This window comes from Neovison vison, chromosome 13, assembly GCF_020171115.1.
Source record: "Neovison vison isolate M4711 chromosome 13, ASM_NN_V1, whole genome shotgun sequence".
Classification (NCBI taxonomy): Eukaryota; Metazoa; Chordata; class Mammalia; order Carnivora; family Mustelidae; genus Neogale; species Neogale vison.
This window is the reverse complement of record NC_058103.1, coordinates 58,875,366-58,896,677: the sequence shown is the minus strand read 5'-3', so window position 1 is coordinate 58,896,677 and position 21,312 is coordinate 58,875,366. Positions and strand designations below refer to the sequence as shown.

At 40.1% G+C, this 21,312-nt stretch overlaps 1 protein-coding gene and 1 non-coding gene across 2 annotated transcripts; both read right to left on the bottom strand.

Annotated features, from left to right (window-relative positions):
• Positions 1–3,672: 3,672 nt before the first annotated feature.
• On the bottom strand, positions 3,673–20,956 carry TRAPPC6B (trafficking protein particle complex subunit 6B). Its single transcript, XM_044230460.1, has 6 exons — positions 20,601–20,956; positions 11,788–11,855; positions 10,950–11,067; positions 8,158–8,241; positions 6,472–6,565; positions 3,673–4,918 (listed from the first exon to the last, which is right to left on the bottom strand). Exons 1-6 carry the CDS (start codon positions 20,679–20,681, stop codon positions 4,887–4,889), a joined length of 477 nt encoding a protein of 158 aa, XP_044086395.1. The 5' UTR covers positions 20,682–20,956; the 3' UTR covers positions 3,673–4,886.
• Positions 19,915–20,058, bottom strand: LOC122894856. Its single transcript, XR_006381862.1, has one exon. It is a non-coding gene; the product is annotated as a U4 spliceosomal RNA (small nuclear RNA).
• Positions 20,957–21,312: the final 356 nt, after the last annotated feature.

The window sequence follows — 21,312 nt, the reverse complement described above, 5'->3', positions numbered from 1 at the left end:
AGAGGCAGAGGGCTAAGCAGACTCCCTGCCGAGTAAGGAGCCTGATGTAGGACTCGATCCCAGGTTGCCAGGATCATGACCTGAGCCGAAGGCAGCCTCTTAACCAACTGAGCCACCCAGGCATTCCATCAATAATTTTTTTTTTTTTTTTTTTGTCAGAGAGAACATACATAAGCAGGCAGAGTGGTAGGCAGAGGCAGAGAGAGAAGCAGGCTCCCTGCAGGGCAAGGAGCACGAACATGGGACTTGATCCCAGGACCCTGGGATCATGGCCTGAGCTGAAGGCAGCAGCTTAACCAACTGAGCTACTCAGGTGTCCCAGCTCAATACTTTTCTAACTGCTTTATTACATAAAACTTTTTCTTAAATCATTTTGTTATACCCTAATAAGTCATCTGTTGTCTGTCGATCTAGCTCATATCACTTAGAATTTTTCTATTTCTTTATCAGGCAGGAATGTTTTCTACTTTAACAGATGATTCACATAGCAACAGTTTTTTATTTTTTATTTTTTTTAAAGATTTTATTTATTTATTTGACAGAGATCACAAGTCGTCAGAGAGGCAGGCAGAGAGAGGAGGGAACAGGCTCCCTGCTGAGCAGAGAGCCTGATGTGGGACTTGATCCCAGGACTTTGGGATCATGACCCGAGCGGAAGGCAGAGGCTTTAACCCACTGAGCCACCCAGGCGCCCCAGCAGCAGTTTTTTAGTAGGGATTCTTGTCACATGCCCAGAAGTCAGGAAGAGCTGGCTACTGGCATTGGGTCAATGACTCCACACTACCAATGTCTTTGAGAGTCTTGTGGCCTTTTCCTTATGGTAACAAGATGGTCACTGCAGTTCTAGACAACTCGTCTGTATTCAAGACCAGAAAAGGGGGAACGACGCCGAGCCTTCCACATCTGATTTTCTCATAAAAGCAAAAACTTTCCCCAAAATTCACAGCAGATATATGTTCATCTGTTGGCCACAATTGTATAACACAATCACCTCTAGCTCCGAGGAAGGTGGGAGAAATAAAATTTTAAGCCTTTCCAGTAGGAGGTGGGGGGGATGGGATAGAGAAAAGGAAAAGAGCTTGGAAATATCTGCAGATCTGGGGCACCTGAGTGGCTCAGTTGGTTGGCATCTGCCTTTGGCCCAGGTCACTATTGCACAGTTCTGGGATCAACTCCAGCATCCAGCTCCCTGCTCAGTGGGGAGTCTGCTTCCCTCTCCCACTGCCCCTCCCCACTGCTCATGTGCATGTGCACACTATCAAAATCTTTTTTTTAAAGTTAGGTTTTTTTTGACATGGGGTGGATGGGGGGAACAAGCACAAGCAGGGGAAGCAGTAGGCAGAGGGAGAAACGGGTTCCTCACTGAGCAAGGAGCCAGATGCGGGACTCAGATCATGATCTGAGCAGAAAGCAGATGCTTAACTGAGCCACCCAGGCACCCCCTGCCAAATGGACAGATTCTAGTGACATCTCCAGTCCTAAGTCTTCTTATGAGGTTTGATCACTAGACCTGAGAGATCAAACTGTGTCATTATGGTTAGTAGAAGCCACTGACTAAACAGTTTATGTATGCAGTACACAGTATAGTTTTGTTTTTTTTTAATTTTTTTAAAGATTTTATTTATTGATTTGACAGAGATCACAAGTAGGCAGAGAGGCAGGCAGAGAGAGAGGGAAGCAGGCTCCCTACTGAGAAGAGAGCCCGATGTGGGGCTCGATCCCAGGACTCTGATATGACCTGAGTGGAAGGCAGAGGCTTAACCCACTGAACCATCCATGCACCCCCTAGTTTTTTCAGAGAGGGAGGAGGATGGGGCAGAGGAAGGGAATCTTAAGCAGGTTCCATGCCCATTGTGGAGCCTGACCCAGGGCTCGATCTCACAACCCCAAGATCATGACACAAGCTAAAGTCAAGTCAGACACCTAACCCACTGAGCCACCCCATCACAACCATACAGTATAGTTTTCTCCCATCCAAGTACTAACCAGGCCCGACCCTGCTTAGCTTCTGAGATCAGACGAGATGGGCACATTCAGGGTGGTATGGCCGTGACAGTATTGTTTTCTACTTTTGAAAAATATATCTCTTTAACAAAAAAACAAAACAAGTATGCTGTTCATTAAGCGGCCTTGAGAACTATAATTAAGATGAAATAATGCAATTATTGGAAACGGAGCAGGTCAAACTCATGATCCAGAAATCAAGAACATGTTCTTCACCTGAGCCAGCCAGGCGCCCCTTGCCAGTATTTTATTTTTATTTATTTATTTTTTGGCCTCTCACCTATATTTTAAATATATTGCCTTACTATAAAGTATTATTACATTTTAAAAATATTTTCATAACATCAGTACAACTATTTCCTTTGTAGTGTTAATGTATTTTACTTGTGTATAAAAACATTGTGAGGAGTTCATACATCAATACACTTCTAAATAGGCGCCCATGGCCCCCAAAACGTTAAAAAAAAAAAAAAAAAGAAAGAAAAGAAACAGAACCTTATACCATGAGGAAATGAGTTTTCACCACTATCCTGTCCCATCCCAGGTATGGGTCCTGAGAGTTTTCTCCAATATTCCTCCAAAGAACTCCTGCTTCAAAGAAAGGGTTATTATTCAAAAAGGGAAGTTTGGATGGGGTTGATACAACTTTGTGCGAGAGTAGAGAAGCATTCCTTCTTCTAGGCAGTCTATAGCTGATGACCCAGAGTCCCCCTTTTGAAAGAGGAAACAATGGCGTACCCGGTTCCTCAAGCATACCGGCTTAAATACTTGATGATGTGTATCACTGGCTTGTCTTTTATGTAGTAAACAATCTCTTCTCTGTGGCACTGGTCATCCTGAGGTATAATAAATCCTCTCTGCTGATTAGTCTCTATAATGCCTTTCTCCCTAATTCAAGGCCTCTACTAGGTGGCCTCTCAACTTCCACTAGCTTCACGCCTGTACTCTCCCCCCTACCAACTCTCAGCCGAGGTCACCCTGTGAAACTTAGAGGACTCAAAAAAACACAGCTTAAAAACCACTGATTTAGGGCGCCTGGGTGGCTCAGTGGGTTAAGCTGCTGCCTTCGGCTCGGGTCTTGATCTCAGGGTCCTGAGATCGAGTCCCTCATCAGGCTCTCTGCTCAGCAGGGAGCCTGCTTCCTCCTCTCTCTGCCTGCCTCTCTGCCTACTTGTGATCTCTCTGTGTCAAATAAATAAAATCTTTTTAAAAAATCACTGATTTATCATGATTTCTTACCTCAAATATAAATATCCTTATTGTGGCAAATGATTACTTTAAAACCTAAATAATATAAAGCTAAAAGTAAAAAATCTCCATCTACTTAAAGTTTACTTTTAACTTTGCAGGCTGATATTCACAATCATCTATATTTATACATTATATCTGTAGTATCCTATAATAAACTTTTTTCTCTTAACATCAATTAACAGCATTCCATGCTCGTAAATAAATGCACGTAGATTTCCTCCTTTTCACCAGCTGCACAGTGTTTTCTTATATGTCAGTACCATAATTTAATCAAATGCCATCAGTGAACACCTAACTAGGGAAAATCTTTATACATACAAGTTTGCATACTAATTTTTCCCAGCTTGAGATATACTTGACATATAACATATTTTAAGCTTAAGGTGTACAGGAAGTAACAAAATACAGAACCAAAAGTAGATTGAACAAGTTAAGGAATTTATTATTTCATGTAACAAAAAGTTCAAAGGAAAAGCAGTTCCAGGATTGGGAATTCAGAAGCACAGTTAAGGTACTTTCTATCTCTGCACCCCACTATCCTTAATCTGATGGTTTTCATCTTTATGCCTGTCCTCTTGATTATCAAATGGAAGAGATGACAGACATACAAGGTGAGCACTGACCCCAACCCACTGAGAAGATAGTGTCCAGTGAAAGTTGGTGTGCGTAATCCAGTTATCCACCACCCCTCTGCTCAAGTTGGTGTGCCTAATTCAATTATCCACCTCTCTGCTCTTGCAAAATAGTAATTAGGGAATAAAGATAAGGATTTAGAACCTTCACCAGCCCTTCCACACATGGGGAGAGAAGCTGAAAGTCAAGACTGTAACAGGAGTAAGTATAAAATTCCTTCCTTAAATATGTAATATTCTTTGGCCCTGGAGTCACTGACTTCACACTTAAACTAATCTATATTTCACTTTTATTATATTAATGGAGCTCTCAAGGACCGAATTCTATTAAAGTAAAATTAAGGACAAAATCCTGTTAAAGTAAAATGAACTTTTTAAGCAATATAGGTGATTACATAGGATATATATATATCACACAAACACATAATACACGATGTATATAATAAAATCCTCATAGGCATAAAAATTCTTAATAGAAATAAATTATAATAAAATAAAAATTGTTTAATTTAGTGTCTGTTTGCTTTTCTTAAATAACTAAAACAAATTCATAAAGCAAAACCAAAATTTGTTCACTCTTACAGAAATGATTCTGATTGATGCATACTTTTCTTAATGCTAAATTTATCAAACCCTGAGTTTTGCTTCTCTGTTGTTAAATACACACCACTATAAGCAAATAAGAATGTTTAAAATAAGGGTCCTACACATTGGGATTTAGTTATTTGAAATCAGGTTTTTTCATTCTGAATAGTTTCAGTAAAATCTGTGTTATGGTAGAATGTCTCCTTATCTGCTTTAACAAGGTCTGTGTTAAATTAATAAAATACAACATTACTCCTACTTAAGAGTGCATCTTTCATTACATAAGTTAGCAAATAGCTTATACCAAATCAAATGCCCAATAATGTAATTAAATCGTTGCTACTTGAAGTATTTTATACAGGAATAATTTATCTCTTTACACTGTTGAAGCCTTGCCTTGTATTTCAGTATGTTTTATAGCTTCTGTATCATTACCTGAAATTTGCCTAAGGGGGGAAAAAAAAAAGAAAGAAAAATCATTCCTGATTTTAGGTACAAAGAAAACAAGTCTAAACATCAATTTTCTGTGACATCAGAAAGTAGTTTCAATGAAGAAACCTGCTATGTCAAACAACTTTTCATAATACTCAATAAAGTCAGTTTCATTTTTATGAGATGATTATTTGTTTTGTGAATAGGTATCTTTGCTTCTCTTTGTGATTTCTACCTTTTAGGTATTTCACTGCCTATTATCATTGTGAATAGAAAAGAAATAGAGTGGGGGCGCCTGGGTGGCTCAGTGGGTTGGGCCGCGCCTTCAGCTCAGGTCATGATCTCAGGGTCCTGGGATGGAGTCCCACATCGGGCTCTCTGCTGAGCAGAGAGCCTGCTCTTCCTCCTCTCTCTCTGCCTGTCTCTCTGCCTACTTGTGATCTCTCTGTCAAATAAATAAATAAAATCTTTAAAAAAAAAAAAAGAGAGAGAGAGAGAGAGAGAGAGAGAGAGGAGGAAGCAGGATCCCTGTGGAGCAGAGAGCCTGATGCGGGGCTAGATCCCAGGACCCTGGGATCATGACCTGAGCCGAAGGCAGAGGCTTTAACCCACTGAGCCACCCAGGTGCCCCTAGAAAACTGTTTTTAAAAAGACATTTTTAGGGGCGCCTGGGTGGCTCAGTGGGCTAAAGCCTCTGCTTTCGGCTCAGGTCATGATCTTAGGGTTCTGGGATCGGGCCCACATCGGGCTCTCTTGCTCAGCTGGAGGCCTGTTTCCCTTTCTCTCTCTCTCTGCCTACCTCTCTGCCTACTTGTGATCTCTGTCTGTCAAATAAGTAAATAAAATCCTTAAAAAAAAAAAAGACTTTTAATGCTACAGGGAAATTTATTAAAAGAATAATGCAGAAAATTTCCTTAAAAAGTTAAGAATCACAGGGCACTGGGGTGGCTCAGCTGGTAGAGCATCTGACTCTTGGTTTCAGTTCAGGTCATAATCTCGGGGTCTTGGGATTAAGCCCTATGTCAGGCTCCGCACTGAACACAAAGTCCACTTGGGATTCTCTCTCCCTCTGCCCTTCCCCACCCCCAGAATAAATAAATCTTAAAGAATAAATACATAGGGACACTTGGGAGGCTCAGTTGGTTAAGCATCTGCCTTGGCTCAGGTCATGATCCCAGGGTCCTCGGCAGGGACTCTGCTTCTCCCTCTCCCTCTGCTTCTTCCCTCCCCCTGGCCAACCGCTTATGCTCTATCACTCACTCTTGCTCTCTCTCACATTAATAAAAATAAATACATAAATATATAAAAGTATCACCACTTAAACTGTCTTATACATTTGGATTACATTAGCACACCTTCTTAAATCACTGTCTATTATGAATTTAAAAATCACTGAATATGAATAAAATATTCTACATATTACATTAAATGTTAACATTGATAAAAGTAAAACGAAATGGCTTTAGCATTTTTAAATTTTCTCTAAGTTAACAAAACAAGCAGAAAAAGACCAGACTTGAAAAAATAATCACTAAAAACATTTTTAAGGAATGTGAATTCAACTTACAGGCTGGCATTGAAGACACTTCAGCCGTGACAATACTTTTTATCCCCAAGTTCGATAAGCCACCTCTTATTAAGCCACACGTAAATGCTAAATACTGAAAGGAACAAAATGTAAAGAATATTAAGAATTTACAAAGATAGCAATGCTATTGATAAATATGAGATTTAGTTAAGCCTTGCTATTAGTAAGTCATTGCTGGGGCACCTGGGTGGCTCAATCAGTTAAGTATCTGCCTTTGGCTCAGGTCATGATCCTAGGGTCCTGGGATTGAGCCCCACATCGGGCTCCCTGCTCAGCAGGGCGTCTGCTTCTCCCTCTGCCCTTCACCCAGCTTGTGCTCTCCCTCTTGCTCTCTCTCAAATAAAAATAAAATAAAAATACACAAATAGGGGCACCTGGGTGGCTCAACCATTATGTGTCTGCCTTCAGCTTAGGGACATGATTCCAGGGTCCTGGAATCGAGCCCCATATCGGGATCCCTGCTTAGCAGGGAACCTGCTTCTCCCTCTCCCACTTTCCCTGCTTGTATTCCCTCTCGCTGTCTCTGTCAAATAAATAAATAAATAAAATCTTTTTTAAAAAATAAAACACTACTAAAAAAATAATACATAGGGGCACTGGGTGGCACAGTGGGTTAAGCCTCTGCCTTCAGCTCAGGTCATGATCTCAGGGTCCTGGGATTAAGCCCCACATCAGGCTCTCTTTTCAACATGGAACCTGCCTCCCCCTCTCCCTCTGCCTGCCTCTCTGCCTACTTGTGATGGCTCTCTCTGTCAAATTAAAAAAAAAACAAAACCATAAAGTTAAGAATCACCACTTAAGTTGTCTTACATAATACAAACCCAAAAACAGATACACTTAACACAAAACATGTATTCTTTGAAACAAATGTTAACAATATTAAAAAACTTTAATTAACTAAAGGAGATTGTAAATATAAACTGAGGTGAGCAATTTCACATAACTAAGGCCAGTTTTATAAGCTAGACTATCTTTTCTGATATATCTATGCTATATTCAAGAATCTAACATTAACTTACATTTCAATGGCATTTGGTTACAGTGTTTCATTAGTCATCATAAACCTATTCAGCTATAGGTTAATATAGACTATTTTAATATGATGAATACCTGTCTCCTATTTCATAGAAAAGAATTTAAACAGGAGCACCTGGGTGGCTCAGTTGTTTATGCATCTGCCTTCCACTCAGGTAGTGATACTGCATAGGGCTCTGTGCTATGCAGTGGAGAGTCTGCTTCTCCCTCTTCCCCTGCTCCTCCCCCACTTGTGCGTGCTCTCTCTCTCAAATAAAAAAAATCTTTAGTTATTTATTTAGATTTTATTTATTTATTTATTTGTCAGAGAGAGAAAGAGAGAGCGAGAGATAGAGAATGCAAGCAGGGGGAATGGCAGGCAGAGAGAGAGAAGCAGGTTCCCTGCTAAGCAAGGAGCCCAATTCAGGACTCCATCCCAGGACACTAAGATCATGACTGGAGCCAAAGGCAGACACTTAACCAACTGAGCCATGCAGGCATCCCATAAATAAAATCTTTAAAAACAAGAAAGAAAGAGAAGTGCTTAAACAAAAAAGAACAACTTTAAAACCTATTTTAAACTCATAAGTCTGTTGTGGTTGGCATTGTACTTTCCCTATGAAAACCCCAATCTTCCACTTTGTTAAATACCTTAGACGCATGTTCTAAATACTGCTTTCCTGCAGACATCTGAGTAAGCAGACGAAATTTGTTGTCCTGAAGTACATAGATGCCCTGTTTCAAAAATAGAAAAAACATCAAAAGTCAGTGTAGTCTGTAGTCCTTAAAAATTATTTCTTCCCTTCAAATACAAATCAAAAGCACAATGAGGTATCACCTCACACCAGTCAGAATGGCTAAAATTAACAAGTCAGGAAATAACAGATGCTGGCGAGGTTGCGGAGAAGGGGGGAACCTTCCTACACTGTTGGTGGGAATGCAAGCTGGTGCAACCATTCTGGAAAACAGCATGGAGGTTCCTCAAAATGTTGAAAATAGAACTACCCTATGACCCAGCAATTGCACTACTGGGTATTTACCCTAAAGATACAAACGTAGTGATCCAAAGGGGCACATGCACCCAAATGTTTATAGCAGCAATGTTCACAACAGCCAACTGTGGAAAGAACCTAGATGTCCATCAACAGATGAATGGATAAAGAAGATGTGGTATATATACACAATGGAATACTATGCAGCCATCAAAAGAAATGAAATCTTGCCATTTGCGACGACATGGATGGAACTAGAGGGTATCATGCTTAGCGAAATAAGTCAAGCGGAGAAAGACAACTATCATATGATCTCCCTGATATGAGGAAGTGGTGATGCACCATGGGGGGTTAAAGGGGTAGGAGAAGAATAAATGAAACGATGGGATTGGGAAGGAGACAAACCATAAGTGACTCTTAATCTCACAAAACAAACTGAGGGATGCTGGGGGGAGGGGGGTTGGGAGAAGCGGGGTGGGCTTATGGACACTGGGGAGGGTATAGGCTATGGTGAGTGCTGTGAAGTGTGTAAACCTGGCGATTCACAGACCTGTACCCCCGGGGATAAAAATCTATTATATGTTTATAAAAAAAAATTTTTTTTTAAATGTTAAAAAAAAATTATTTCTTCCCTTCAAAACAATTCAAGAGTTTTTTTAAGGTATTAAAACTCTCCTTTCCACTGGTCAAATTTCTTTAAATGAAGGAATTTTGCAGTGCTCAAGCTGAAGAGTTGTTCAGAACTTTATAACAACAATATTTCTTGAATGCTTTAAGATACTCAAGATACAGGGGTGACTGGGTGACTCAGTTGGTTAAGCAACTGCCTTCAGCTCAGGTCATGATCCTAGGGTCCTGGAATGGAGCCCCACATTGGGCTCCCTGCTCAGTGGGAAGCCTGCTCTCCCCCTCCTACTCCCCTGCTTGTGTTCCCTCTCTTGCTGTGTGTCTCTCTCTGTGAAATAAATAAAATCTTTTTAAAAAAGTAAAAAAAAAAATTGTTACTGTAAGTTACAAAAAATTACAAAAAAAACTTAAAAAAAGATGATATTAAAGATAAAAAGATGCTGGGGCGCCTGGGTGGCTCAGTGGGTTGGGCCGCTGCCTTCGGCTCGGGTCATGATCTCGGGGGTCCTGGGATCGAGTCCCACATAGGGCTCTCTGCTTAGCGGGAGGCCTGCTTCCTCCTCTCTCTCTCTCTGCCTACTTGTGATCTCTCTCTCTGTCAAATAAATAAATAAAATCTTTAAAAAAAATATATAAAAAGATGCATAAAATAGTTCCTATCCTTAAAGAACCCACAGTCTAGTGCAAAGGAATCAGAAATACATGTCCGGGTAGAATTAGCAGTTATATATTAGCTCATATCTAGAAAGCCAATAATCAGTCACTTCTTCCCATTAGCATTTCAATATTTACAAAGATATTGTTATATGAAAAAAATTAAAGCTAGTGGTAGCTATAAGATAAATTATTTTCATTTTCTAGGGGCGCCTGGGTGGCTCAGTGGGTTAAGCCGCTGCCTTCGGGTAGGGTCCTGGGATCGAGTCCCGCATCGGGCTCTCTGCTCAGCGGGGAGCCTGCTTCCTCCTCTCTCTCTCTCTGCCTGCCTCTCTGCCTACTTGTGATCTCTCTCTGCCAAATAAATAAATAAAAAATCTTTAAAAAAAAAATTATTTTCATTTTCTAATCCTTAATCAAAATGTCAGATCCACTCTAAATATTTCCTTGAGTTTCAAAAAACAAAGTAAATCTACTTAGATGCATAATTTTCCATGTAATCTATTAAATCTTATATTAACAAATTATTTTAAGAGATTAATGACATCAACTAAATAATGCAAGAGTTACTTAAGAGTTAAATATGTGCAGGGTGCCTGGGTGGCTCCGTGGGTTAAGCCTCTGTCTTCGGCTCAGATCGTGGTCTTGGGCCCTGGGATCTAGGCCTGCATGGGGCTCTCTGCTCAGCAGGGAGCCTGCTTACCCCTCTCCCTCTCCCTGTCCCTCTGCCTACTTGTGATCTCTCCCTCTGTCAAGTAAATAAATAAAATCTTAAAAAAAAAAAAAGTTAAATATGCTCTATAAATTAAACTTTAGCGAGTACTCTAAAAACAAATGTGACATATCTGCGGTTTCGCAGAAAATTACCACCAAGTAATAATAACTAAGGAACCAAATCCTAAAACCTTTATCATTCTGACATATGCTACTTTTTAAAACTTAAGTTATTTAATTAGGGAAAAAAACCAGCTATCATTACCGATATTTGTCTCTTTGTTCTTATTCACTATATCTTATTACAGAAAAAAGTAATGATATATTAGTAACATATAAAAGAAACATTTCAAAGTTGACTAGAAATTATTGTTTTATATATTAAATAAATGACTAAAATAGAACATTTACATTAAGTTAAAGGCTTAAAAAATAGGCCTTAATCTGTCTAAATACCTGATGATTTGTCCTTAGATTGTCGATTTGTTTCTTGAATACTGTAGTCCAAAAATCTTTACAAATGAACTTCATGATATCTAACTCATCCTTGAACCTCGCAGTATCTTTTGTAAACCTAAAAAAACCAACTGAAAGTAATTAGTATTTTTCCTCCAAAGAAAGCAGGAGGGTTATATTATTCACTAATTTTGAAATGCCAGAACAGCAGTGAACATTTATTGACAGTCATAAAGTGATAAGCACCAAGAAAAGAAGACCCCATCTCAATTCACATTGTTATGTAATTATGGTGCTAAAATTAGTCTTAATAGTAAGCAGCAATTTTATGTACAATTCATTCTAGCACATTAAAAAAAGGCTAAGCATAATCATGGTATTGTTATATAAAATATAACCAGATTCAGCTATTCAGATGAGAAAGGAATGCCTTATGAATTGATCTATAAATTACAAGATTACTAAACACATAAACACAGACTCTAAAGCATTTCCATCCCTTGCATTTAAACAGAAATCCATTTAGGTTAAAGAACCTACTAGACCTTAAGTAGAAAATGCAACAAGATTTTAGATAGTTGTTTCAGTACACCAAATTTTTTAGGAAAAAAGTCTAAAGCATACATATACATTTTCGTCAAATATTAAAACATGAAAGTTGGATAACAGAATTAAAATAGCATCAGACCTAAAAAGAAATTTTAATCCGTGAATTAAAGAACAGAGAATAAGTAAAATTTAGGAATTAAAACATTTCAAATTTTATACAATCTTTTGAAAGGGATCACCTTTGTTTATAACCTACCTGGAAGAAAATTTTCAAATCCATTCTGCTCACCTTTCTATCAATCCTTGTCCCACTCGAAACCCCATGTTTTCCAGCTTAGTAATACAGCGTCCATTTTCCTATTTTAAAAAATAATAGTTTGGAATATTTTTAGAATGCCAGAATGTCAATATTAAAAATTGTTATAAGATGTTGACTTAATGTAAGTGGTTACACTTTTTTTCACTAAAAAAAAAAATTTTTTTTAAGATTTTATTTATTTGAGAGAGAGTGAGAAGAGACAAAGCATGAGCAGGAGGAGGGGTAGAGGGACAGAGTGAGGGAGAAGGAGGAGCGGACTCTACTGCTGAGCAGGAAGACTGCTGCAAGGCTAAATCCCAGGACCAGAGATCATTACCTGAGCTAAAGGCAGATGCTTAACTGACCGAACCATGCAAGCACCCTCACTAAAATATTCTATGAAAAAGTGAATTATAAGTTATACTTGAGTTTTCTTAGTACTAGTCATTTCATAAGGCAACAAAGTAAACAGGGAATTGTTACTTACTACTTTTCAGAAATGCCAACCCCTTTTCCTAATTACTCCTGCTAACCTTCCCCCCCACCCCTGGCCCATTTTCAACTATTCTCCCCTCAGTTGTAAAAATGAAGTCAAAGTACCATCTTTCCATCAGTCATTCCCTTTGGGAAGTCATTAAATTCTACTGTTCCTTGCTTCAAAATGTCTCTTAGAGTCATCCAAACTTTCCTGTTCTCAGTGTCTTAACTAATGACCCCACCATCCTATGCCAGGAATCATGCAGTTGAGTTGGCTTGCTCTTTCTCTGACAATCTCACCTAGGCTTCAGACTTTAACTACTACCCATATGCTGAACTCTCAAAATCCTCTGGATCATCTACAAAGCCACCTATAATCCAGATTTCTCTGTCTCGCATGGCTTCAACCTTCAACTCTTCTTCACTCACATGAGCTCTAGCAATACTAGTCTTGCTGTTCTTAAACATGCCAGGCATGCTCCAATCTCAGGTCTCCTGCACAGGCAGCTCTTCATCCAGATATCCAAATGACCAACACCCTTGTTCCAAGTATTCATTCACATGTCACCATCTCAGTGAGGCCCATTTTTTTTCTTTCTTTTTTCAGGTGTACAATATAATCATCCAACAATTCTATAGATTATTCGGTGCTTATCACAGTAAGTATATTTTTTTAACATACAATGTATTATTTGTTTCAGGTGTACAGGTCTGTGGTTCATCAGTCTTAGACAATTCACAGCACTCACCATAGCACATACCCTCCCCAGTGTCCAACACCCAGTGACCCCATCCCTCCCACTCCCCTCTATTCCAGCAACTCTGTTTGTTTCAGTATGGTTTATCTCCCTCTCTGGTTTCATGTTGTTTCATTTTTCTCTATGATCCTCTATGATCCTTCCCCTATGATCCTCTATATTGCTTCTCAAATTCCTCAGTGAGATCATATGATAATTGTCTTTCTCTGACTGACTTACTCTGCTTAACATAAAACCCTCTAGTTCCATCCACATCATTACAAATGGCAAGATCTCATTTTTTAATGGCTGCATAATATTCCATTGTGTAATACCACTTCTTCTTTATCCATTCATCTGTTGATGGACATCTACTATTCTTTGCATAGTTTGGCTATTGTGGACATTGCTGCTATAAACACTGGAGTGCACATGCCCCTTTGGATCACTACATTTGTATTTTGCGGGTAGGTTGTATGATAGCTCTATTTTCAACTTTCTGAGGCACCTCCATACTGTTTAGCATATTCTTAATTACCTTTATGTATTTCACCCGTCCCCCACCCACCCACATCAGTGAGGCCCATTTTATTTTTTTTTTAAAGATTTTATTTATTTATTTGTCAGAGAGAAATCACAAGTAGATGGAGAGGCAGGCAGAGAGAGAGAGGGAAGCAGGCTCCCTGCTGAGCAGAGAGCCCGATGTGGGACTCGATCCCAGGACCCTGAGATCATGACCTGAGCCGAAGGCAGAGGCTTAACCCACTGAGCCACCCAGGCGCCCCAGTGAGGCTCATTTTAACTACCTTCTTTAAAACTGCAACATTATTCCCCCTTTAGAAATTCTCTATTCCAGTGATTCTCAAAGTGTGCCCCAAGCCCAGTAACATTAGCATCATGTACGAACTTGTAAAAAGTGTGAATTCTGAAACTCAATTTTCTGAAACAGAAACTGTAGGTGTGGAGTTAATAGTCTGTGTTTTAAGAAGACCTCTAAAGTAGGGTGCCTGGCTGGCTCAGTGGGTAGAGCATGCAACTCTTGATCTCTGGGTTATAAATTCAAGACCCACATTGGGTGTAGAGATTACTTAAAAATAAATTTAAAAAAAAAAGCAGCCCCCTAAAAGTGATTCTGATGCCCTATCCCATTTCCCTGCTTAATTAGTCTCCAAAGAACATCTTTCACCATTTAACATACTATATACATTTTACTAATTTCACATCCCCACCCTCTGCTAGAATATAGCTCCAAAATGGCAGGGGTATTTATGTATTCTGAAGTTTATTAGGCTCCACTAAGTATATCATAAGCCTCATTATTTGGTTAACTTTCTTCTAAGGAACCATGTATTCTACTAATGAGGTTGTGACTACTAAATCTGTACGTTTATAGTACAGACCTTATTGGACATAGCTATAGAGAAGTCCCACAGCCCCCTCAAATTAGGCATATTCAAAATGGTATCTGGGGCACCTGGCTGGTTCAGTCAGTAAACCATGCAACTCAATCCCAGGGTTTTAAGTGCAAACCCCACATTGGGTATAGAGGTTATAGAAAATCTTTAAAAAAATTAAAGAGGGGTACCTGGGTGGCTCAGTCAATTAAGTAACCAACTCTTGGTTTGGGATCAGGTTGTGGTCTCAGGGTCATGGGATTGATCCCTGTGTCTGGCTGGATGCTCAGATAAAGCTGACTTGAGAGTCTCTCCTTCTACCCATCCCAACCCTGGCTCCTATGAGTACGCTTGTGTGTGCTCACACACACACTCTCTCTCTCTCAAGAAAATAAGTAAGTAAAAATTTTTTTTAAAAAAGAGATCATCTTAATTTCCTCAGCCTGTGCTGCCTCTAAAATTCCCTAAATTCATTAATGGCACCACCATCCACCTAGTTACTGCAACCAGGAAACTTCCATTTTCTTCACCTCTTTACTCCCAAACTTCCACATGCACTGCAGTTCTGTAGAGCCTATCATCTATACACTCTGAAACCTACCTTCTTTTTCCATCCTTACTACTTAAATTAGCCCTTCTCAATTCTCTCCTGGTTTCCAGTTAGAGCCTTCCAAATGATTTCCTTGTCTCTAGTTTTTTCTTCCTTTTATTTATATCTTCTGTAATTCTAGCAAAGACTTTCTAAAAACTAAATCATGTTATTTCTCTACTGAACCTTTCAGCACCCTCTCCCTTTCTTCAAAATAAAGTTCAAACTCCTTAGCATGGCAATATGTGCTTTTCCTTAAATGATCCTGGCTAGTTAACCAGACTCACTAACAGCCACATATCCACAAACATCTCTCCTTCTACCACTCTGAAATTTCTGCAACTCCATAGTTCCATGCTTTCTTCTGCCACCTCACATATGGTGTATGGAACACCACATGCTGGTCCATACACAGTATAGCCTTTATTTTTTAAGATTGTATTTATTGAGAGAGAGAAGGAGAAAGAGCATGAGCAGGTGAGAGGCAGAGGGAGAAGCTGATTCCCCACTAAGCAGGAAGCCTGATGCAGGGCTCAATTCCAGGACCCTGCGATCACGACCTGGGCCAAAGGCAGACACATAACTGACTGAGCCACCCAGGCGCCCCTTTATTTATTTTTAAAGATTTACTTATTTAAGAGAGCAAGCATATGTGTGCAGTGGGAGAGGAAAAGGAACAGAGAGAATCTCAAGCGGACTCTCCACTAAGCATGGAGCCTGACATGGGGGTTGATCTCAGGACCCTGAGATCATAACCAGAGCCAAAACCAAAAGTAGGACACCCAACAAACTTAGCCACCCAACAGACCACATATGCTTTAAATTCAGCTCAAGTGTCATATCTCCTAAAAGCCTTCCTTGGCGCTCCTTTAGGCCCTATGCTGTCATAACACTCTGCACATAAATCTACTACTGTATTTATAATCATTTGTTTTTCTGTTATTCTCTAGTTCACTTCAAAATATGCTCAGGTGGAAAAAAAAATGCTCAGGTGGAATAAGTAACTCACCAGCCTTTGTGGAATCATCCAGGAGTATGTTGATTAGCAGGGAATATGACTTTATATAGACATTCTCAAATCCTAACTACTGATCACATGAACTTTTAAATGATGCCCTTGTAAATATCTTCTGATGTTGCTACTTGTTCACTTACTTTGGTATCTGTGAAGTGGGTACCAAGTTTTTTTAAAAAATTAAACTTGAAAATATTTTATCTATTAGCCTTTTAAAAAAATGTATTTTCCATAAGTTGGTAAATGCCCAATTATTCAGTTTTTAAAGATTTAATTCCTCCTTAAGCATAGTTTGAAAATCATTGATTTGGAGGGTAAGAACACTGGTTCTTTTCTTTATTTAACCTCAAAACTTATGACTTCATCTCTTTGAAGATATACAAAAACCACTGTTTTATGTCAGGGTTATGTGACTTTCTTATACATTTATTTATTATGAAAAATATGAAGTACACTAAAAGTAGAGACACTAATACAACAAAACCTCAAACACCTAAATTCCAAAATGAATTCTAATCAACACCGCCACTTTAATTTTTTAAAATTCTTTTTGCTTGGGGCGCCTGGGTGGCTCAGTGGGTTAGGGCCTCTGCCTTAGGCTCAGGTCATGATCCCAGGGTCCTGGGATCGAGCCCCACATTAGGCTCTCTGCTCAATGGGGAGCCTGATTCCTCCTCTCTCTCTGCTTGTGATCTCTGTCAAGTAAATAAATAAAAAATCTTAAAAAAAATTTTTTTGCTTATATGCACTTTCAATTCCCCAGTGTAAACAAAGTACAATAAGAAAAATATTTTTTATTAAGTTCTAAAAAGATTTATTTTTAAGTAATCTCTACACCCAGTGTGGAGCTCAAACTTACAACCCAAAGATCAAGAGTTGCACACTCAGTTGGGGCAGCTGGGTGGCACAGAAGGTTAAGTGTCTACCTCTTAGTTTCAGCTCAGGGTTATGGGATAACACTCAGCATGGAATCCGTTTGCGTTTCTCTCTCCCTCTCCCACCCCTCCCCCACTCTCCCCCACTGCTCTAAGAAATAAACATCTTTAAAAATTAAAAAAAAAAAAGTGTCGCACGCTCTACCAACTGAGCCAGCCAGGCACTCCTAAAGTTATTTTTATTTATTTTATATATATTTTTAAGATTTTATCTATTGTGGCATCTGGGTGGCTCAGTGGGTTAAAGCCTCTGCCCTCGGCTCAGGTCATGATTCCAGGGTCCTGGGATCGAGTCCCACATCGGGCTCTCTGCTCAGCAGGGAGCCTGCTTCCCCCCCCCACCGCCGCCTGCGTCTCTGCCTACTTGTGATCTCTGTCAAATAAATAAATAAAACCTTTAAAAAAAAGGATTTTATCTATTAATTTGACAGAAAGCAGGAGAGAGAGGGAGAATACAAACAGGAGGACCAGCAGAGGGACAAGCAGGCTCCCCACCCAACAGGGAGCCCAATGTGAGGCTCCATCCTAGGACCCTGAGATCAAGATCCAAGGCAAAGGCAGATGCTTAACTGAGCCACCCAGCACCCCCCCAAAAGTTATTTTTAGATTAAATAATTCAAAACTTACAGATTTCCTTTCCCTTATATGACTAGCACATCTCTTAATATTATCAGTCATGATTACAACAGCTGTTTTAGTTTGTTTTGGTTAATCCACCAGAAAAAAGGGATTGAAAAAAAGTTTTTCCAGGTGAAAGTTGTAAGAGGGAAAGTAGAGAGAGGGGTGTAAAGAGAACTGATTGCACACATGATGGGGGGGGCAGAAGTTTAATAATAAAAGAGTGAAAGAGGTGTGTTACTATTCTTTGGGAAAATGGTAAAGGGAAGGCTAACTTTGCTTAAACAATAAATGTCTGCTACTCCTCACTTAGAATAGATGCTAAACATTAATAACTATTGGTTCTTGATGATAATGAAGTCAAAAGCGTGTAACTTGGAAAAAACTCTTTATTACAGGTGGGTCTGAATAAGAACCATTCAGTCCTTCATTTCCAATACTCTCCCTGGTATCTTTTTAATATCTCCAAATGCATCATGCTTTTCTGTCATAGACTGAACGTGTCTTCCTCAAAATTCTTATTTTAAAATCCTAACCCCCAATGTGATAGTATTATTAAATGAGGGTCTTGAAAGGTGATTCTGTCATGAGGATAGAGCTGTTAAGAATAGGATTAATGCCACTATAAGAAAGACCCCAGAGAGCTAGTTAGCTCCTTTCTACCATGTGAACACACAGGCAAAAGACATCCATCCATCTATGAACCAGGCAAAGGCCTTCATCAGACCAGAATCTGCTGGTGCCTTAATCTTGGACTCTTCAGCCTTCACAATTGTGAGAAATAAATTTCTGTTGTCTGTAAGTCACCCACTCTATGGTGTTTTGTTATAGCAGCCTAATAGACTAATACACTATCCTTCTTGTGGTTTACACATGAGCAGAACCTTTCCCAAATTCCTACACACACCTCAGAAATCCAACATGTTCAAAATAATTCATTCTTTTTTTAAAAAAAATATTTTATTTATTTATTTGACAGAGATCACAAGTAGGCAGAGAGGCAGGCAGAGAGAGGAAGGGAAGCAGGCTCCCCGCAGAGCAGAGAGCCCGACGCGAGGCTCGATCCCAAAACCCTGGGATCATGACCTGAGCCGAAGGCAGAGGCTTTAACCCACTGAGCCATCCAGGCACCCCAAAATAATTCATTCTTTAAACTTTTTCAAAGATTTTATTTGAAAGAGCACGAGAGCAAGCACACATGCATATCTCTCTCTCTCTCTCTCTCTCTCACACACACACACACACACACACACACAAGCAGGGGAGGGGCAGAGGGAAATAGAAACAGACTCCCCACTGAGCAGAAAACCGGATGTGGGACTGAACCCTAGGATCATGACCTGAGCGGAAGGCAGACGCTTAACAAGCTGAGCAACCCAGTCCCCAAAATAATTCATTCTTTATCTCTTTCTTCTATTTCCTCTCTATCCAAGACAGCTGCTCAACTTAAAAATCTGGGGATAATTTTCAATTCTCACTCGTATACCTAACCAAGTCCTAGAGATTCTACCTCCTAACTTTCAAACCATTCTCTCCTTTTCGTTCTTAGTTCAGATCTTCATCATCTCCTGCCGACTCCTGAAATAATGAATCTTTCCACTCCAAGGATCTTCTCTCTCCAACCTAAACACTGGATTATCTTTCTAAAATGCAAATGGACCACATCATTCCCCTCTTTAAAATTCTCCATTGGGGCACATGGGTGGGCTCAGGCGGTTAAGTGTCCAACTCTCTTTGGTTCAGGTCAAGATCTCAGGGTCATGAGACTGAGCCCCCACATATGGCTCTGCACTGTGTGGAGTCTGCTTAAGATTCTCTCCCCCACCCCACCAAGCTCGTGCTCTAGCTCTTAAAATAAAAACAAAAACAAAAACAAAAAACATCCCCACTGCTAATGTCAAATTCTTTAATCATACAGCATACAGTGCTCCTTCCAGCTTCAGTTCTCAACATTTCTCACTCTCCATCCATTCAGTCTAGTCACAGTGAAACACTTAAGCATATTTAAATGCACTACACCCTTTCATACATACCCCTATGTCTTTACCTTTTCCTGAGATGCTTTCCCTCCCTCCGCTGTCCACCCTTCTTGATCAACAGCATCATAGAGAGAGGGCTTCTGACTTGAGTATGACTTTGGAATATCCCATTTATAATATTCATTAGAACTCCGTAACTTTATACCTAATTACCACCTAATACATTAATCATTCATTGACACCTATTTCCCAATGACTGTGAGGTGAGGGGTTGATCTCATTTAGCACAATATCAGGCTCACAATAAACACTTAATAAATAAATATTTTCTGAATAAATGATGTTTCCCACAAATTCTAAGTAACCTCCTGGAGAATGGAGTCATTGTCTCATTACTATACCGCCAGCATGCAGATCTACCTCTGACTTATAATGGGCACTAAATAACTATTTTTTTCAATTAGCAATAATCGCGCCTCGGATAAACCTCATTGGCTACGATACTGCTAAATAACTATTTTTTAATTAAATTTGTTTCCTAATTATAGTAACGCCTGCAAACTTCCCTTTAATCTCAAATCGCATTACCCTTCTGTCTTAGAGGTGCGTGCAGTAATACTGATGATTATGGATAGGAGGTGGGGGTAGTTTCACAACTCTGTCCAGTGGATGGCTCCGTAGTGCGTGAGTGACAGAATTAAGTAAGGGTGCCAAAACCAGGTGTGCAGTTAACCATGCCATAAGTCATGGTAGCGACAACGCTAAAAGTAAGAATATCCGTGACCTGCAGGAATCAGATATGAGAATGGGAAAAAAAAAAAAAAGTCAATATGCGAAAGTGAAAAGGATGAAAGACTGAAGAGAGCTGATAGATTTTAGGCGTAGGATACTTGGCAGTCGACAAGTTTGTCTACACTTCGGAGGGCCTTCAGGGCGATAGGACAAGGGATGAAGGAAAGAACTGAGAGAAAACAAAGAATGTCACCGCAAAAGGACCTCAAGGGCTTTTGGTATATGTGCTGTCGAAGTGAGCATCTCAAGGGCTTTTGGCAGCACTCACCACCTCCCCCTGCTCCGCGGACTTGTACACTCCAGACACCATCTCGTTATGGAGAAGCAAAAACAACGCCTCGTCCGCCATTTCCTGCTTAGTCTTCCAAACGCCGGGTTTCGGCTCGGGTTTGGGCCGGGCTCAAAGGTTCCGGCTAGCGCCTGAGCGATTTGGACGCCGGCTCCGCGACTCCTTCAGTCCACAGCCAATTCCTGGTTGCTAGGAGACCGAAAAACTCGCTCCGCGTCCCCAAGCCTGAGTCCGGTACCGTGACGAGCCCACTCCAGGGCCAACAAGCCCTCAGGCCCAACAACACAATCTGACAGCAGCCGGAAACAAACAGAGCCAGCTGAGACCCTATCCCGCCCCTGGGCGGGGGGCGGAAAAACAACTTCCGGTCCCGTCTATCCCGGCCTTCCGCCATCTCTATGGTCACAGAATTACTTCTTTGGGTTGAACTGTTCGCACACAGAGGTGGGGAAGGTTCCTCTCACAAATGACTTCGGGGAGCAAGGGCTGGAGCGTGAAGGGGTAAAATAAGACAAAGGAGCGCCTGCTGAAATGTGTGTTAACTAGCTATATGTTAGCACTGCCAAGAATTAGTTTCACCAAAAGCTTTCATTTCTGCCGTGTGTTCCTCAATAGGAAGAGTAAAGAGAGTGAATGAATAAATCATTTTTCAGGCTATGAAGTTTAGCTATATTAAGAAATTATCCCAATC

What these genes read in the sequence shown, in the direction of transcription:
- TRAPPC6B (XM_044230460.1), bottom strand. Translation starts at nt 20,681, where the DNA reads ATGGCGGACGAGGCGTTGTTTTTGCTTCTCCATAACGAGATGGTGTCT. An exon ending in ATCTAAGGACAAATCATCAG is followed by an intron (nt 8,242 to 10,949) that starts GTATTTAGACAG and finishes TTTTTGAAACAG; the next exon opens with GGCATCTATGTACTTCAGGA. An exon ending in AGTGTCTTCAATGCCAGCCT is followed by an intron (nt 4,919 to 6,471) that starts GTAAGTTGAATT and finishes TTCCCCCCTTAG; the next exon opens with GCAAATTTCAGGTAATGATA.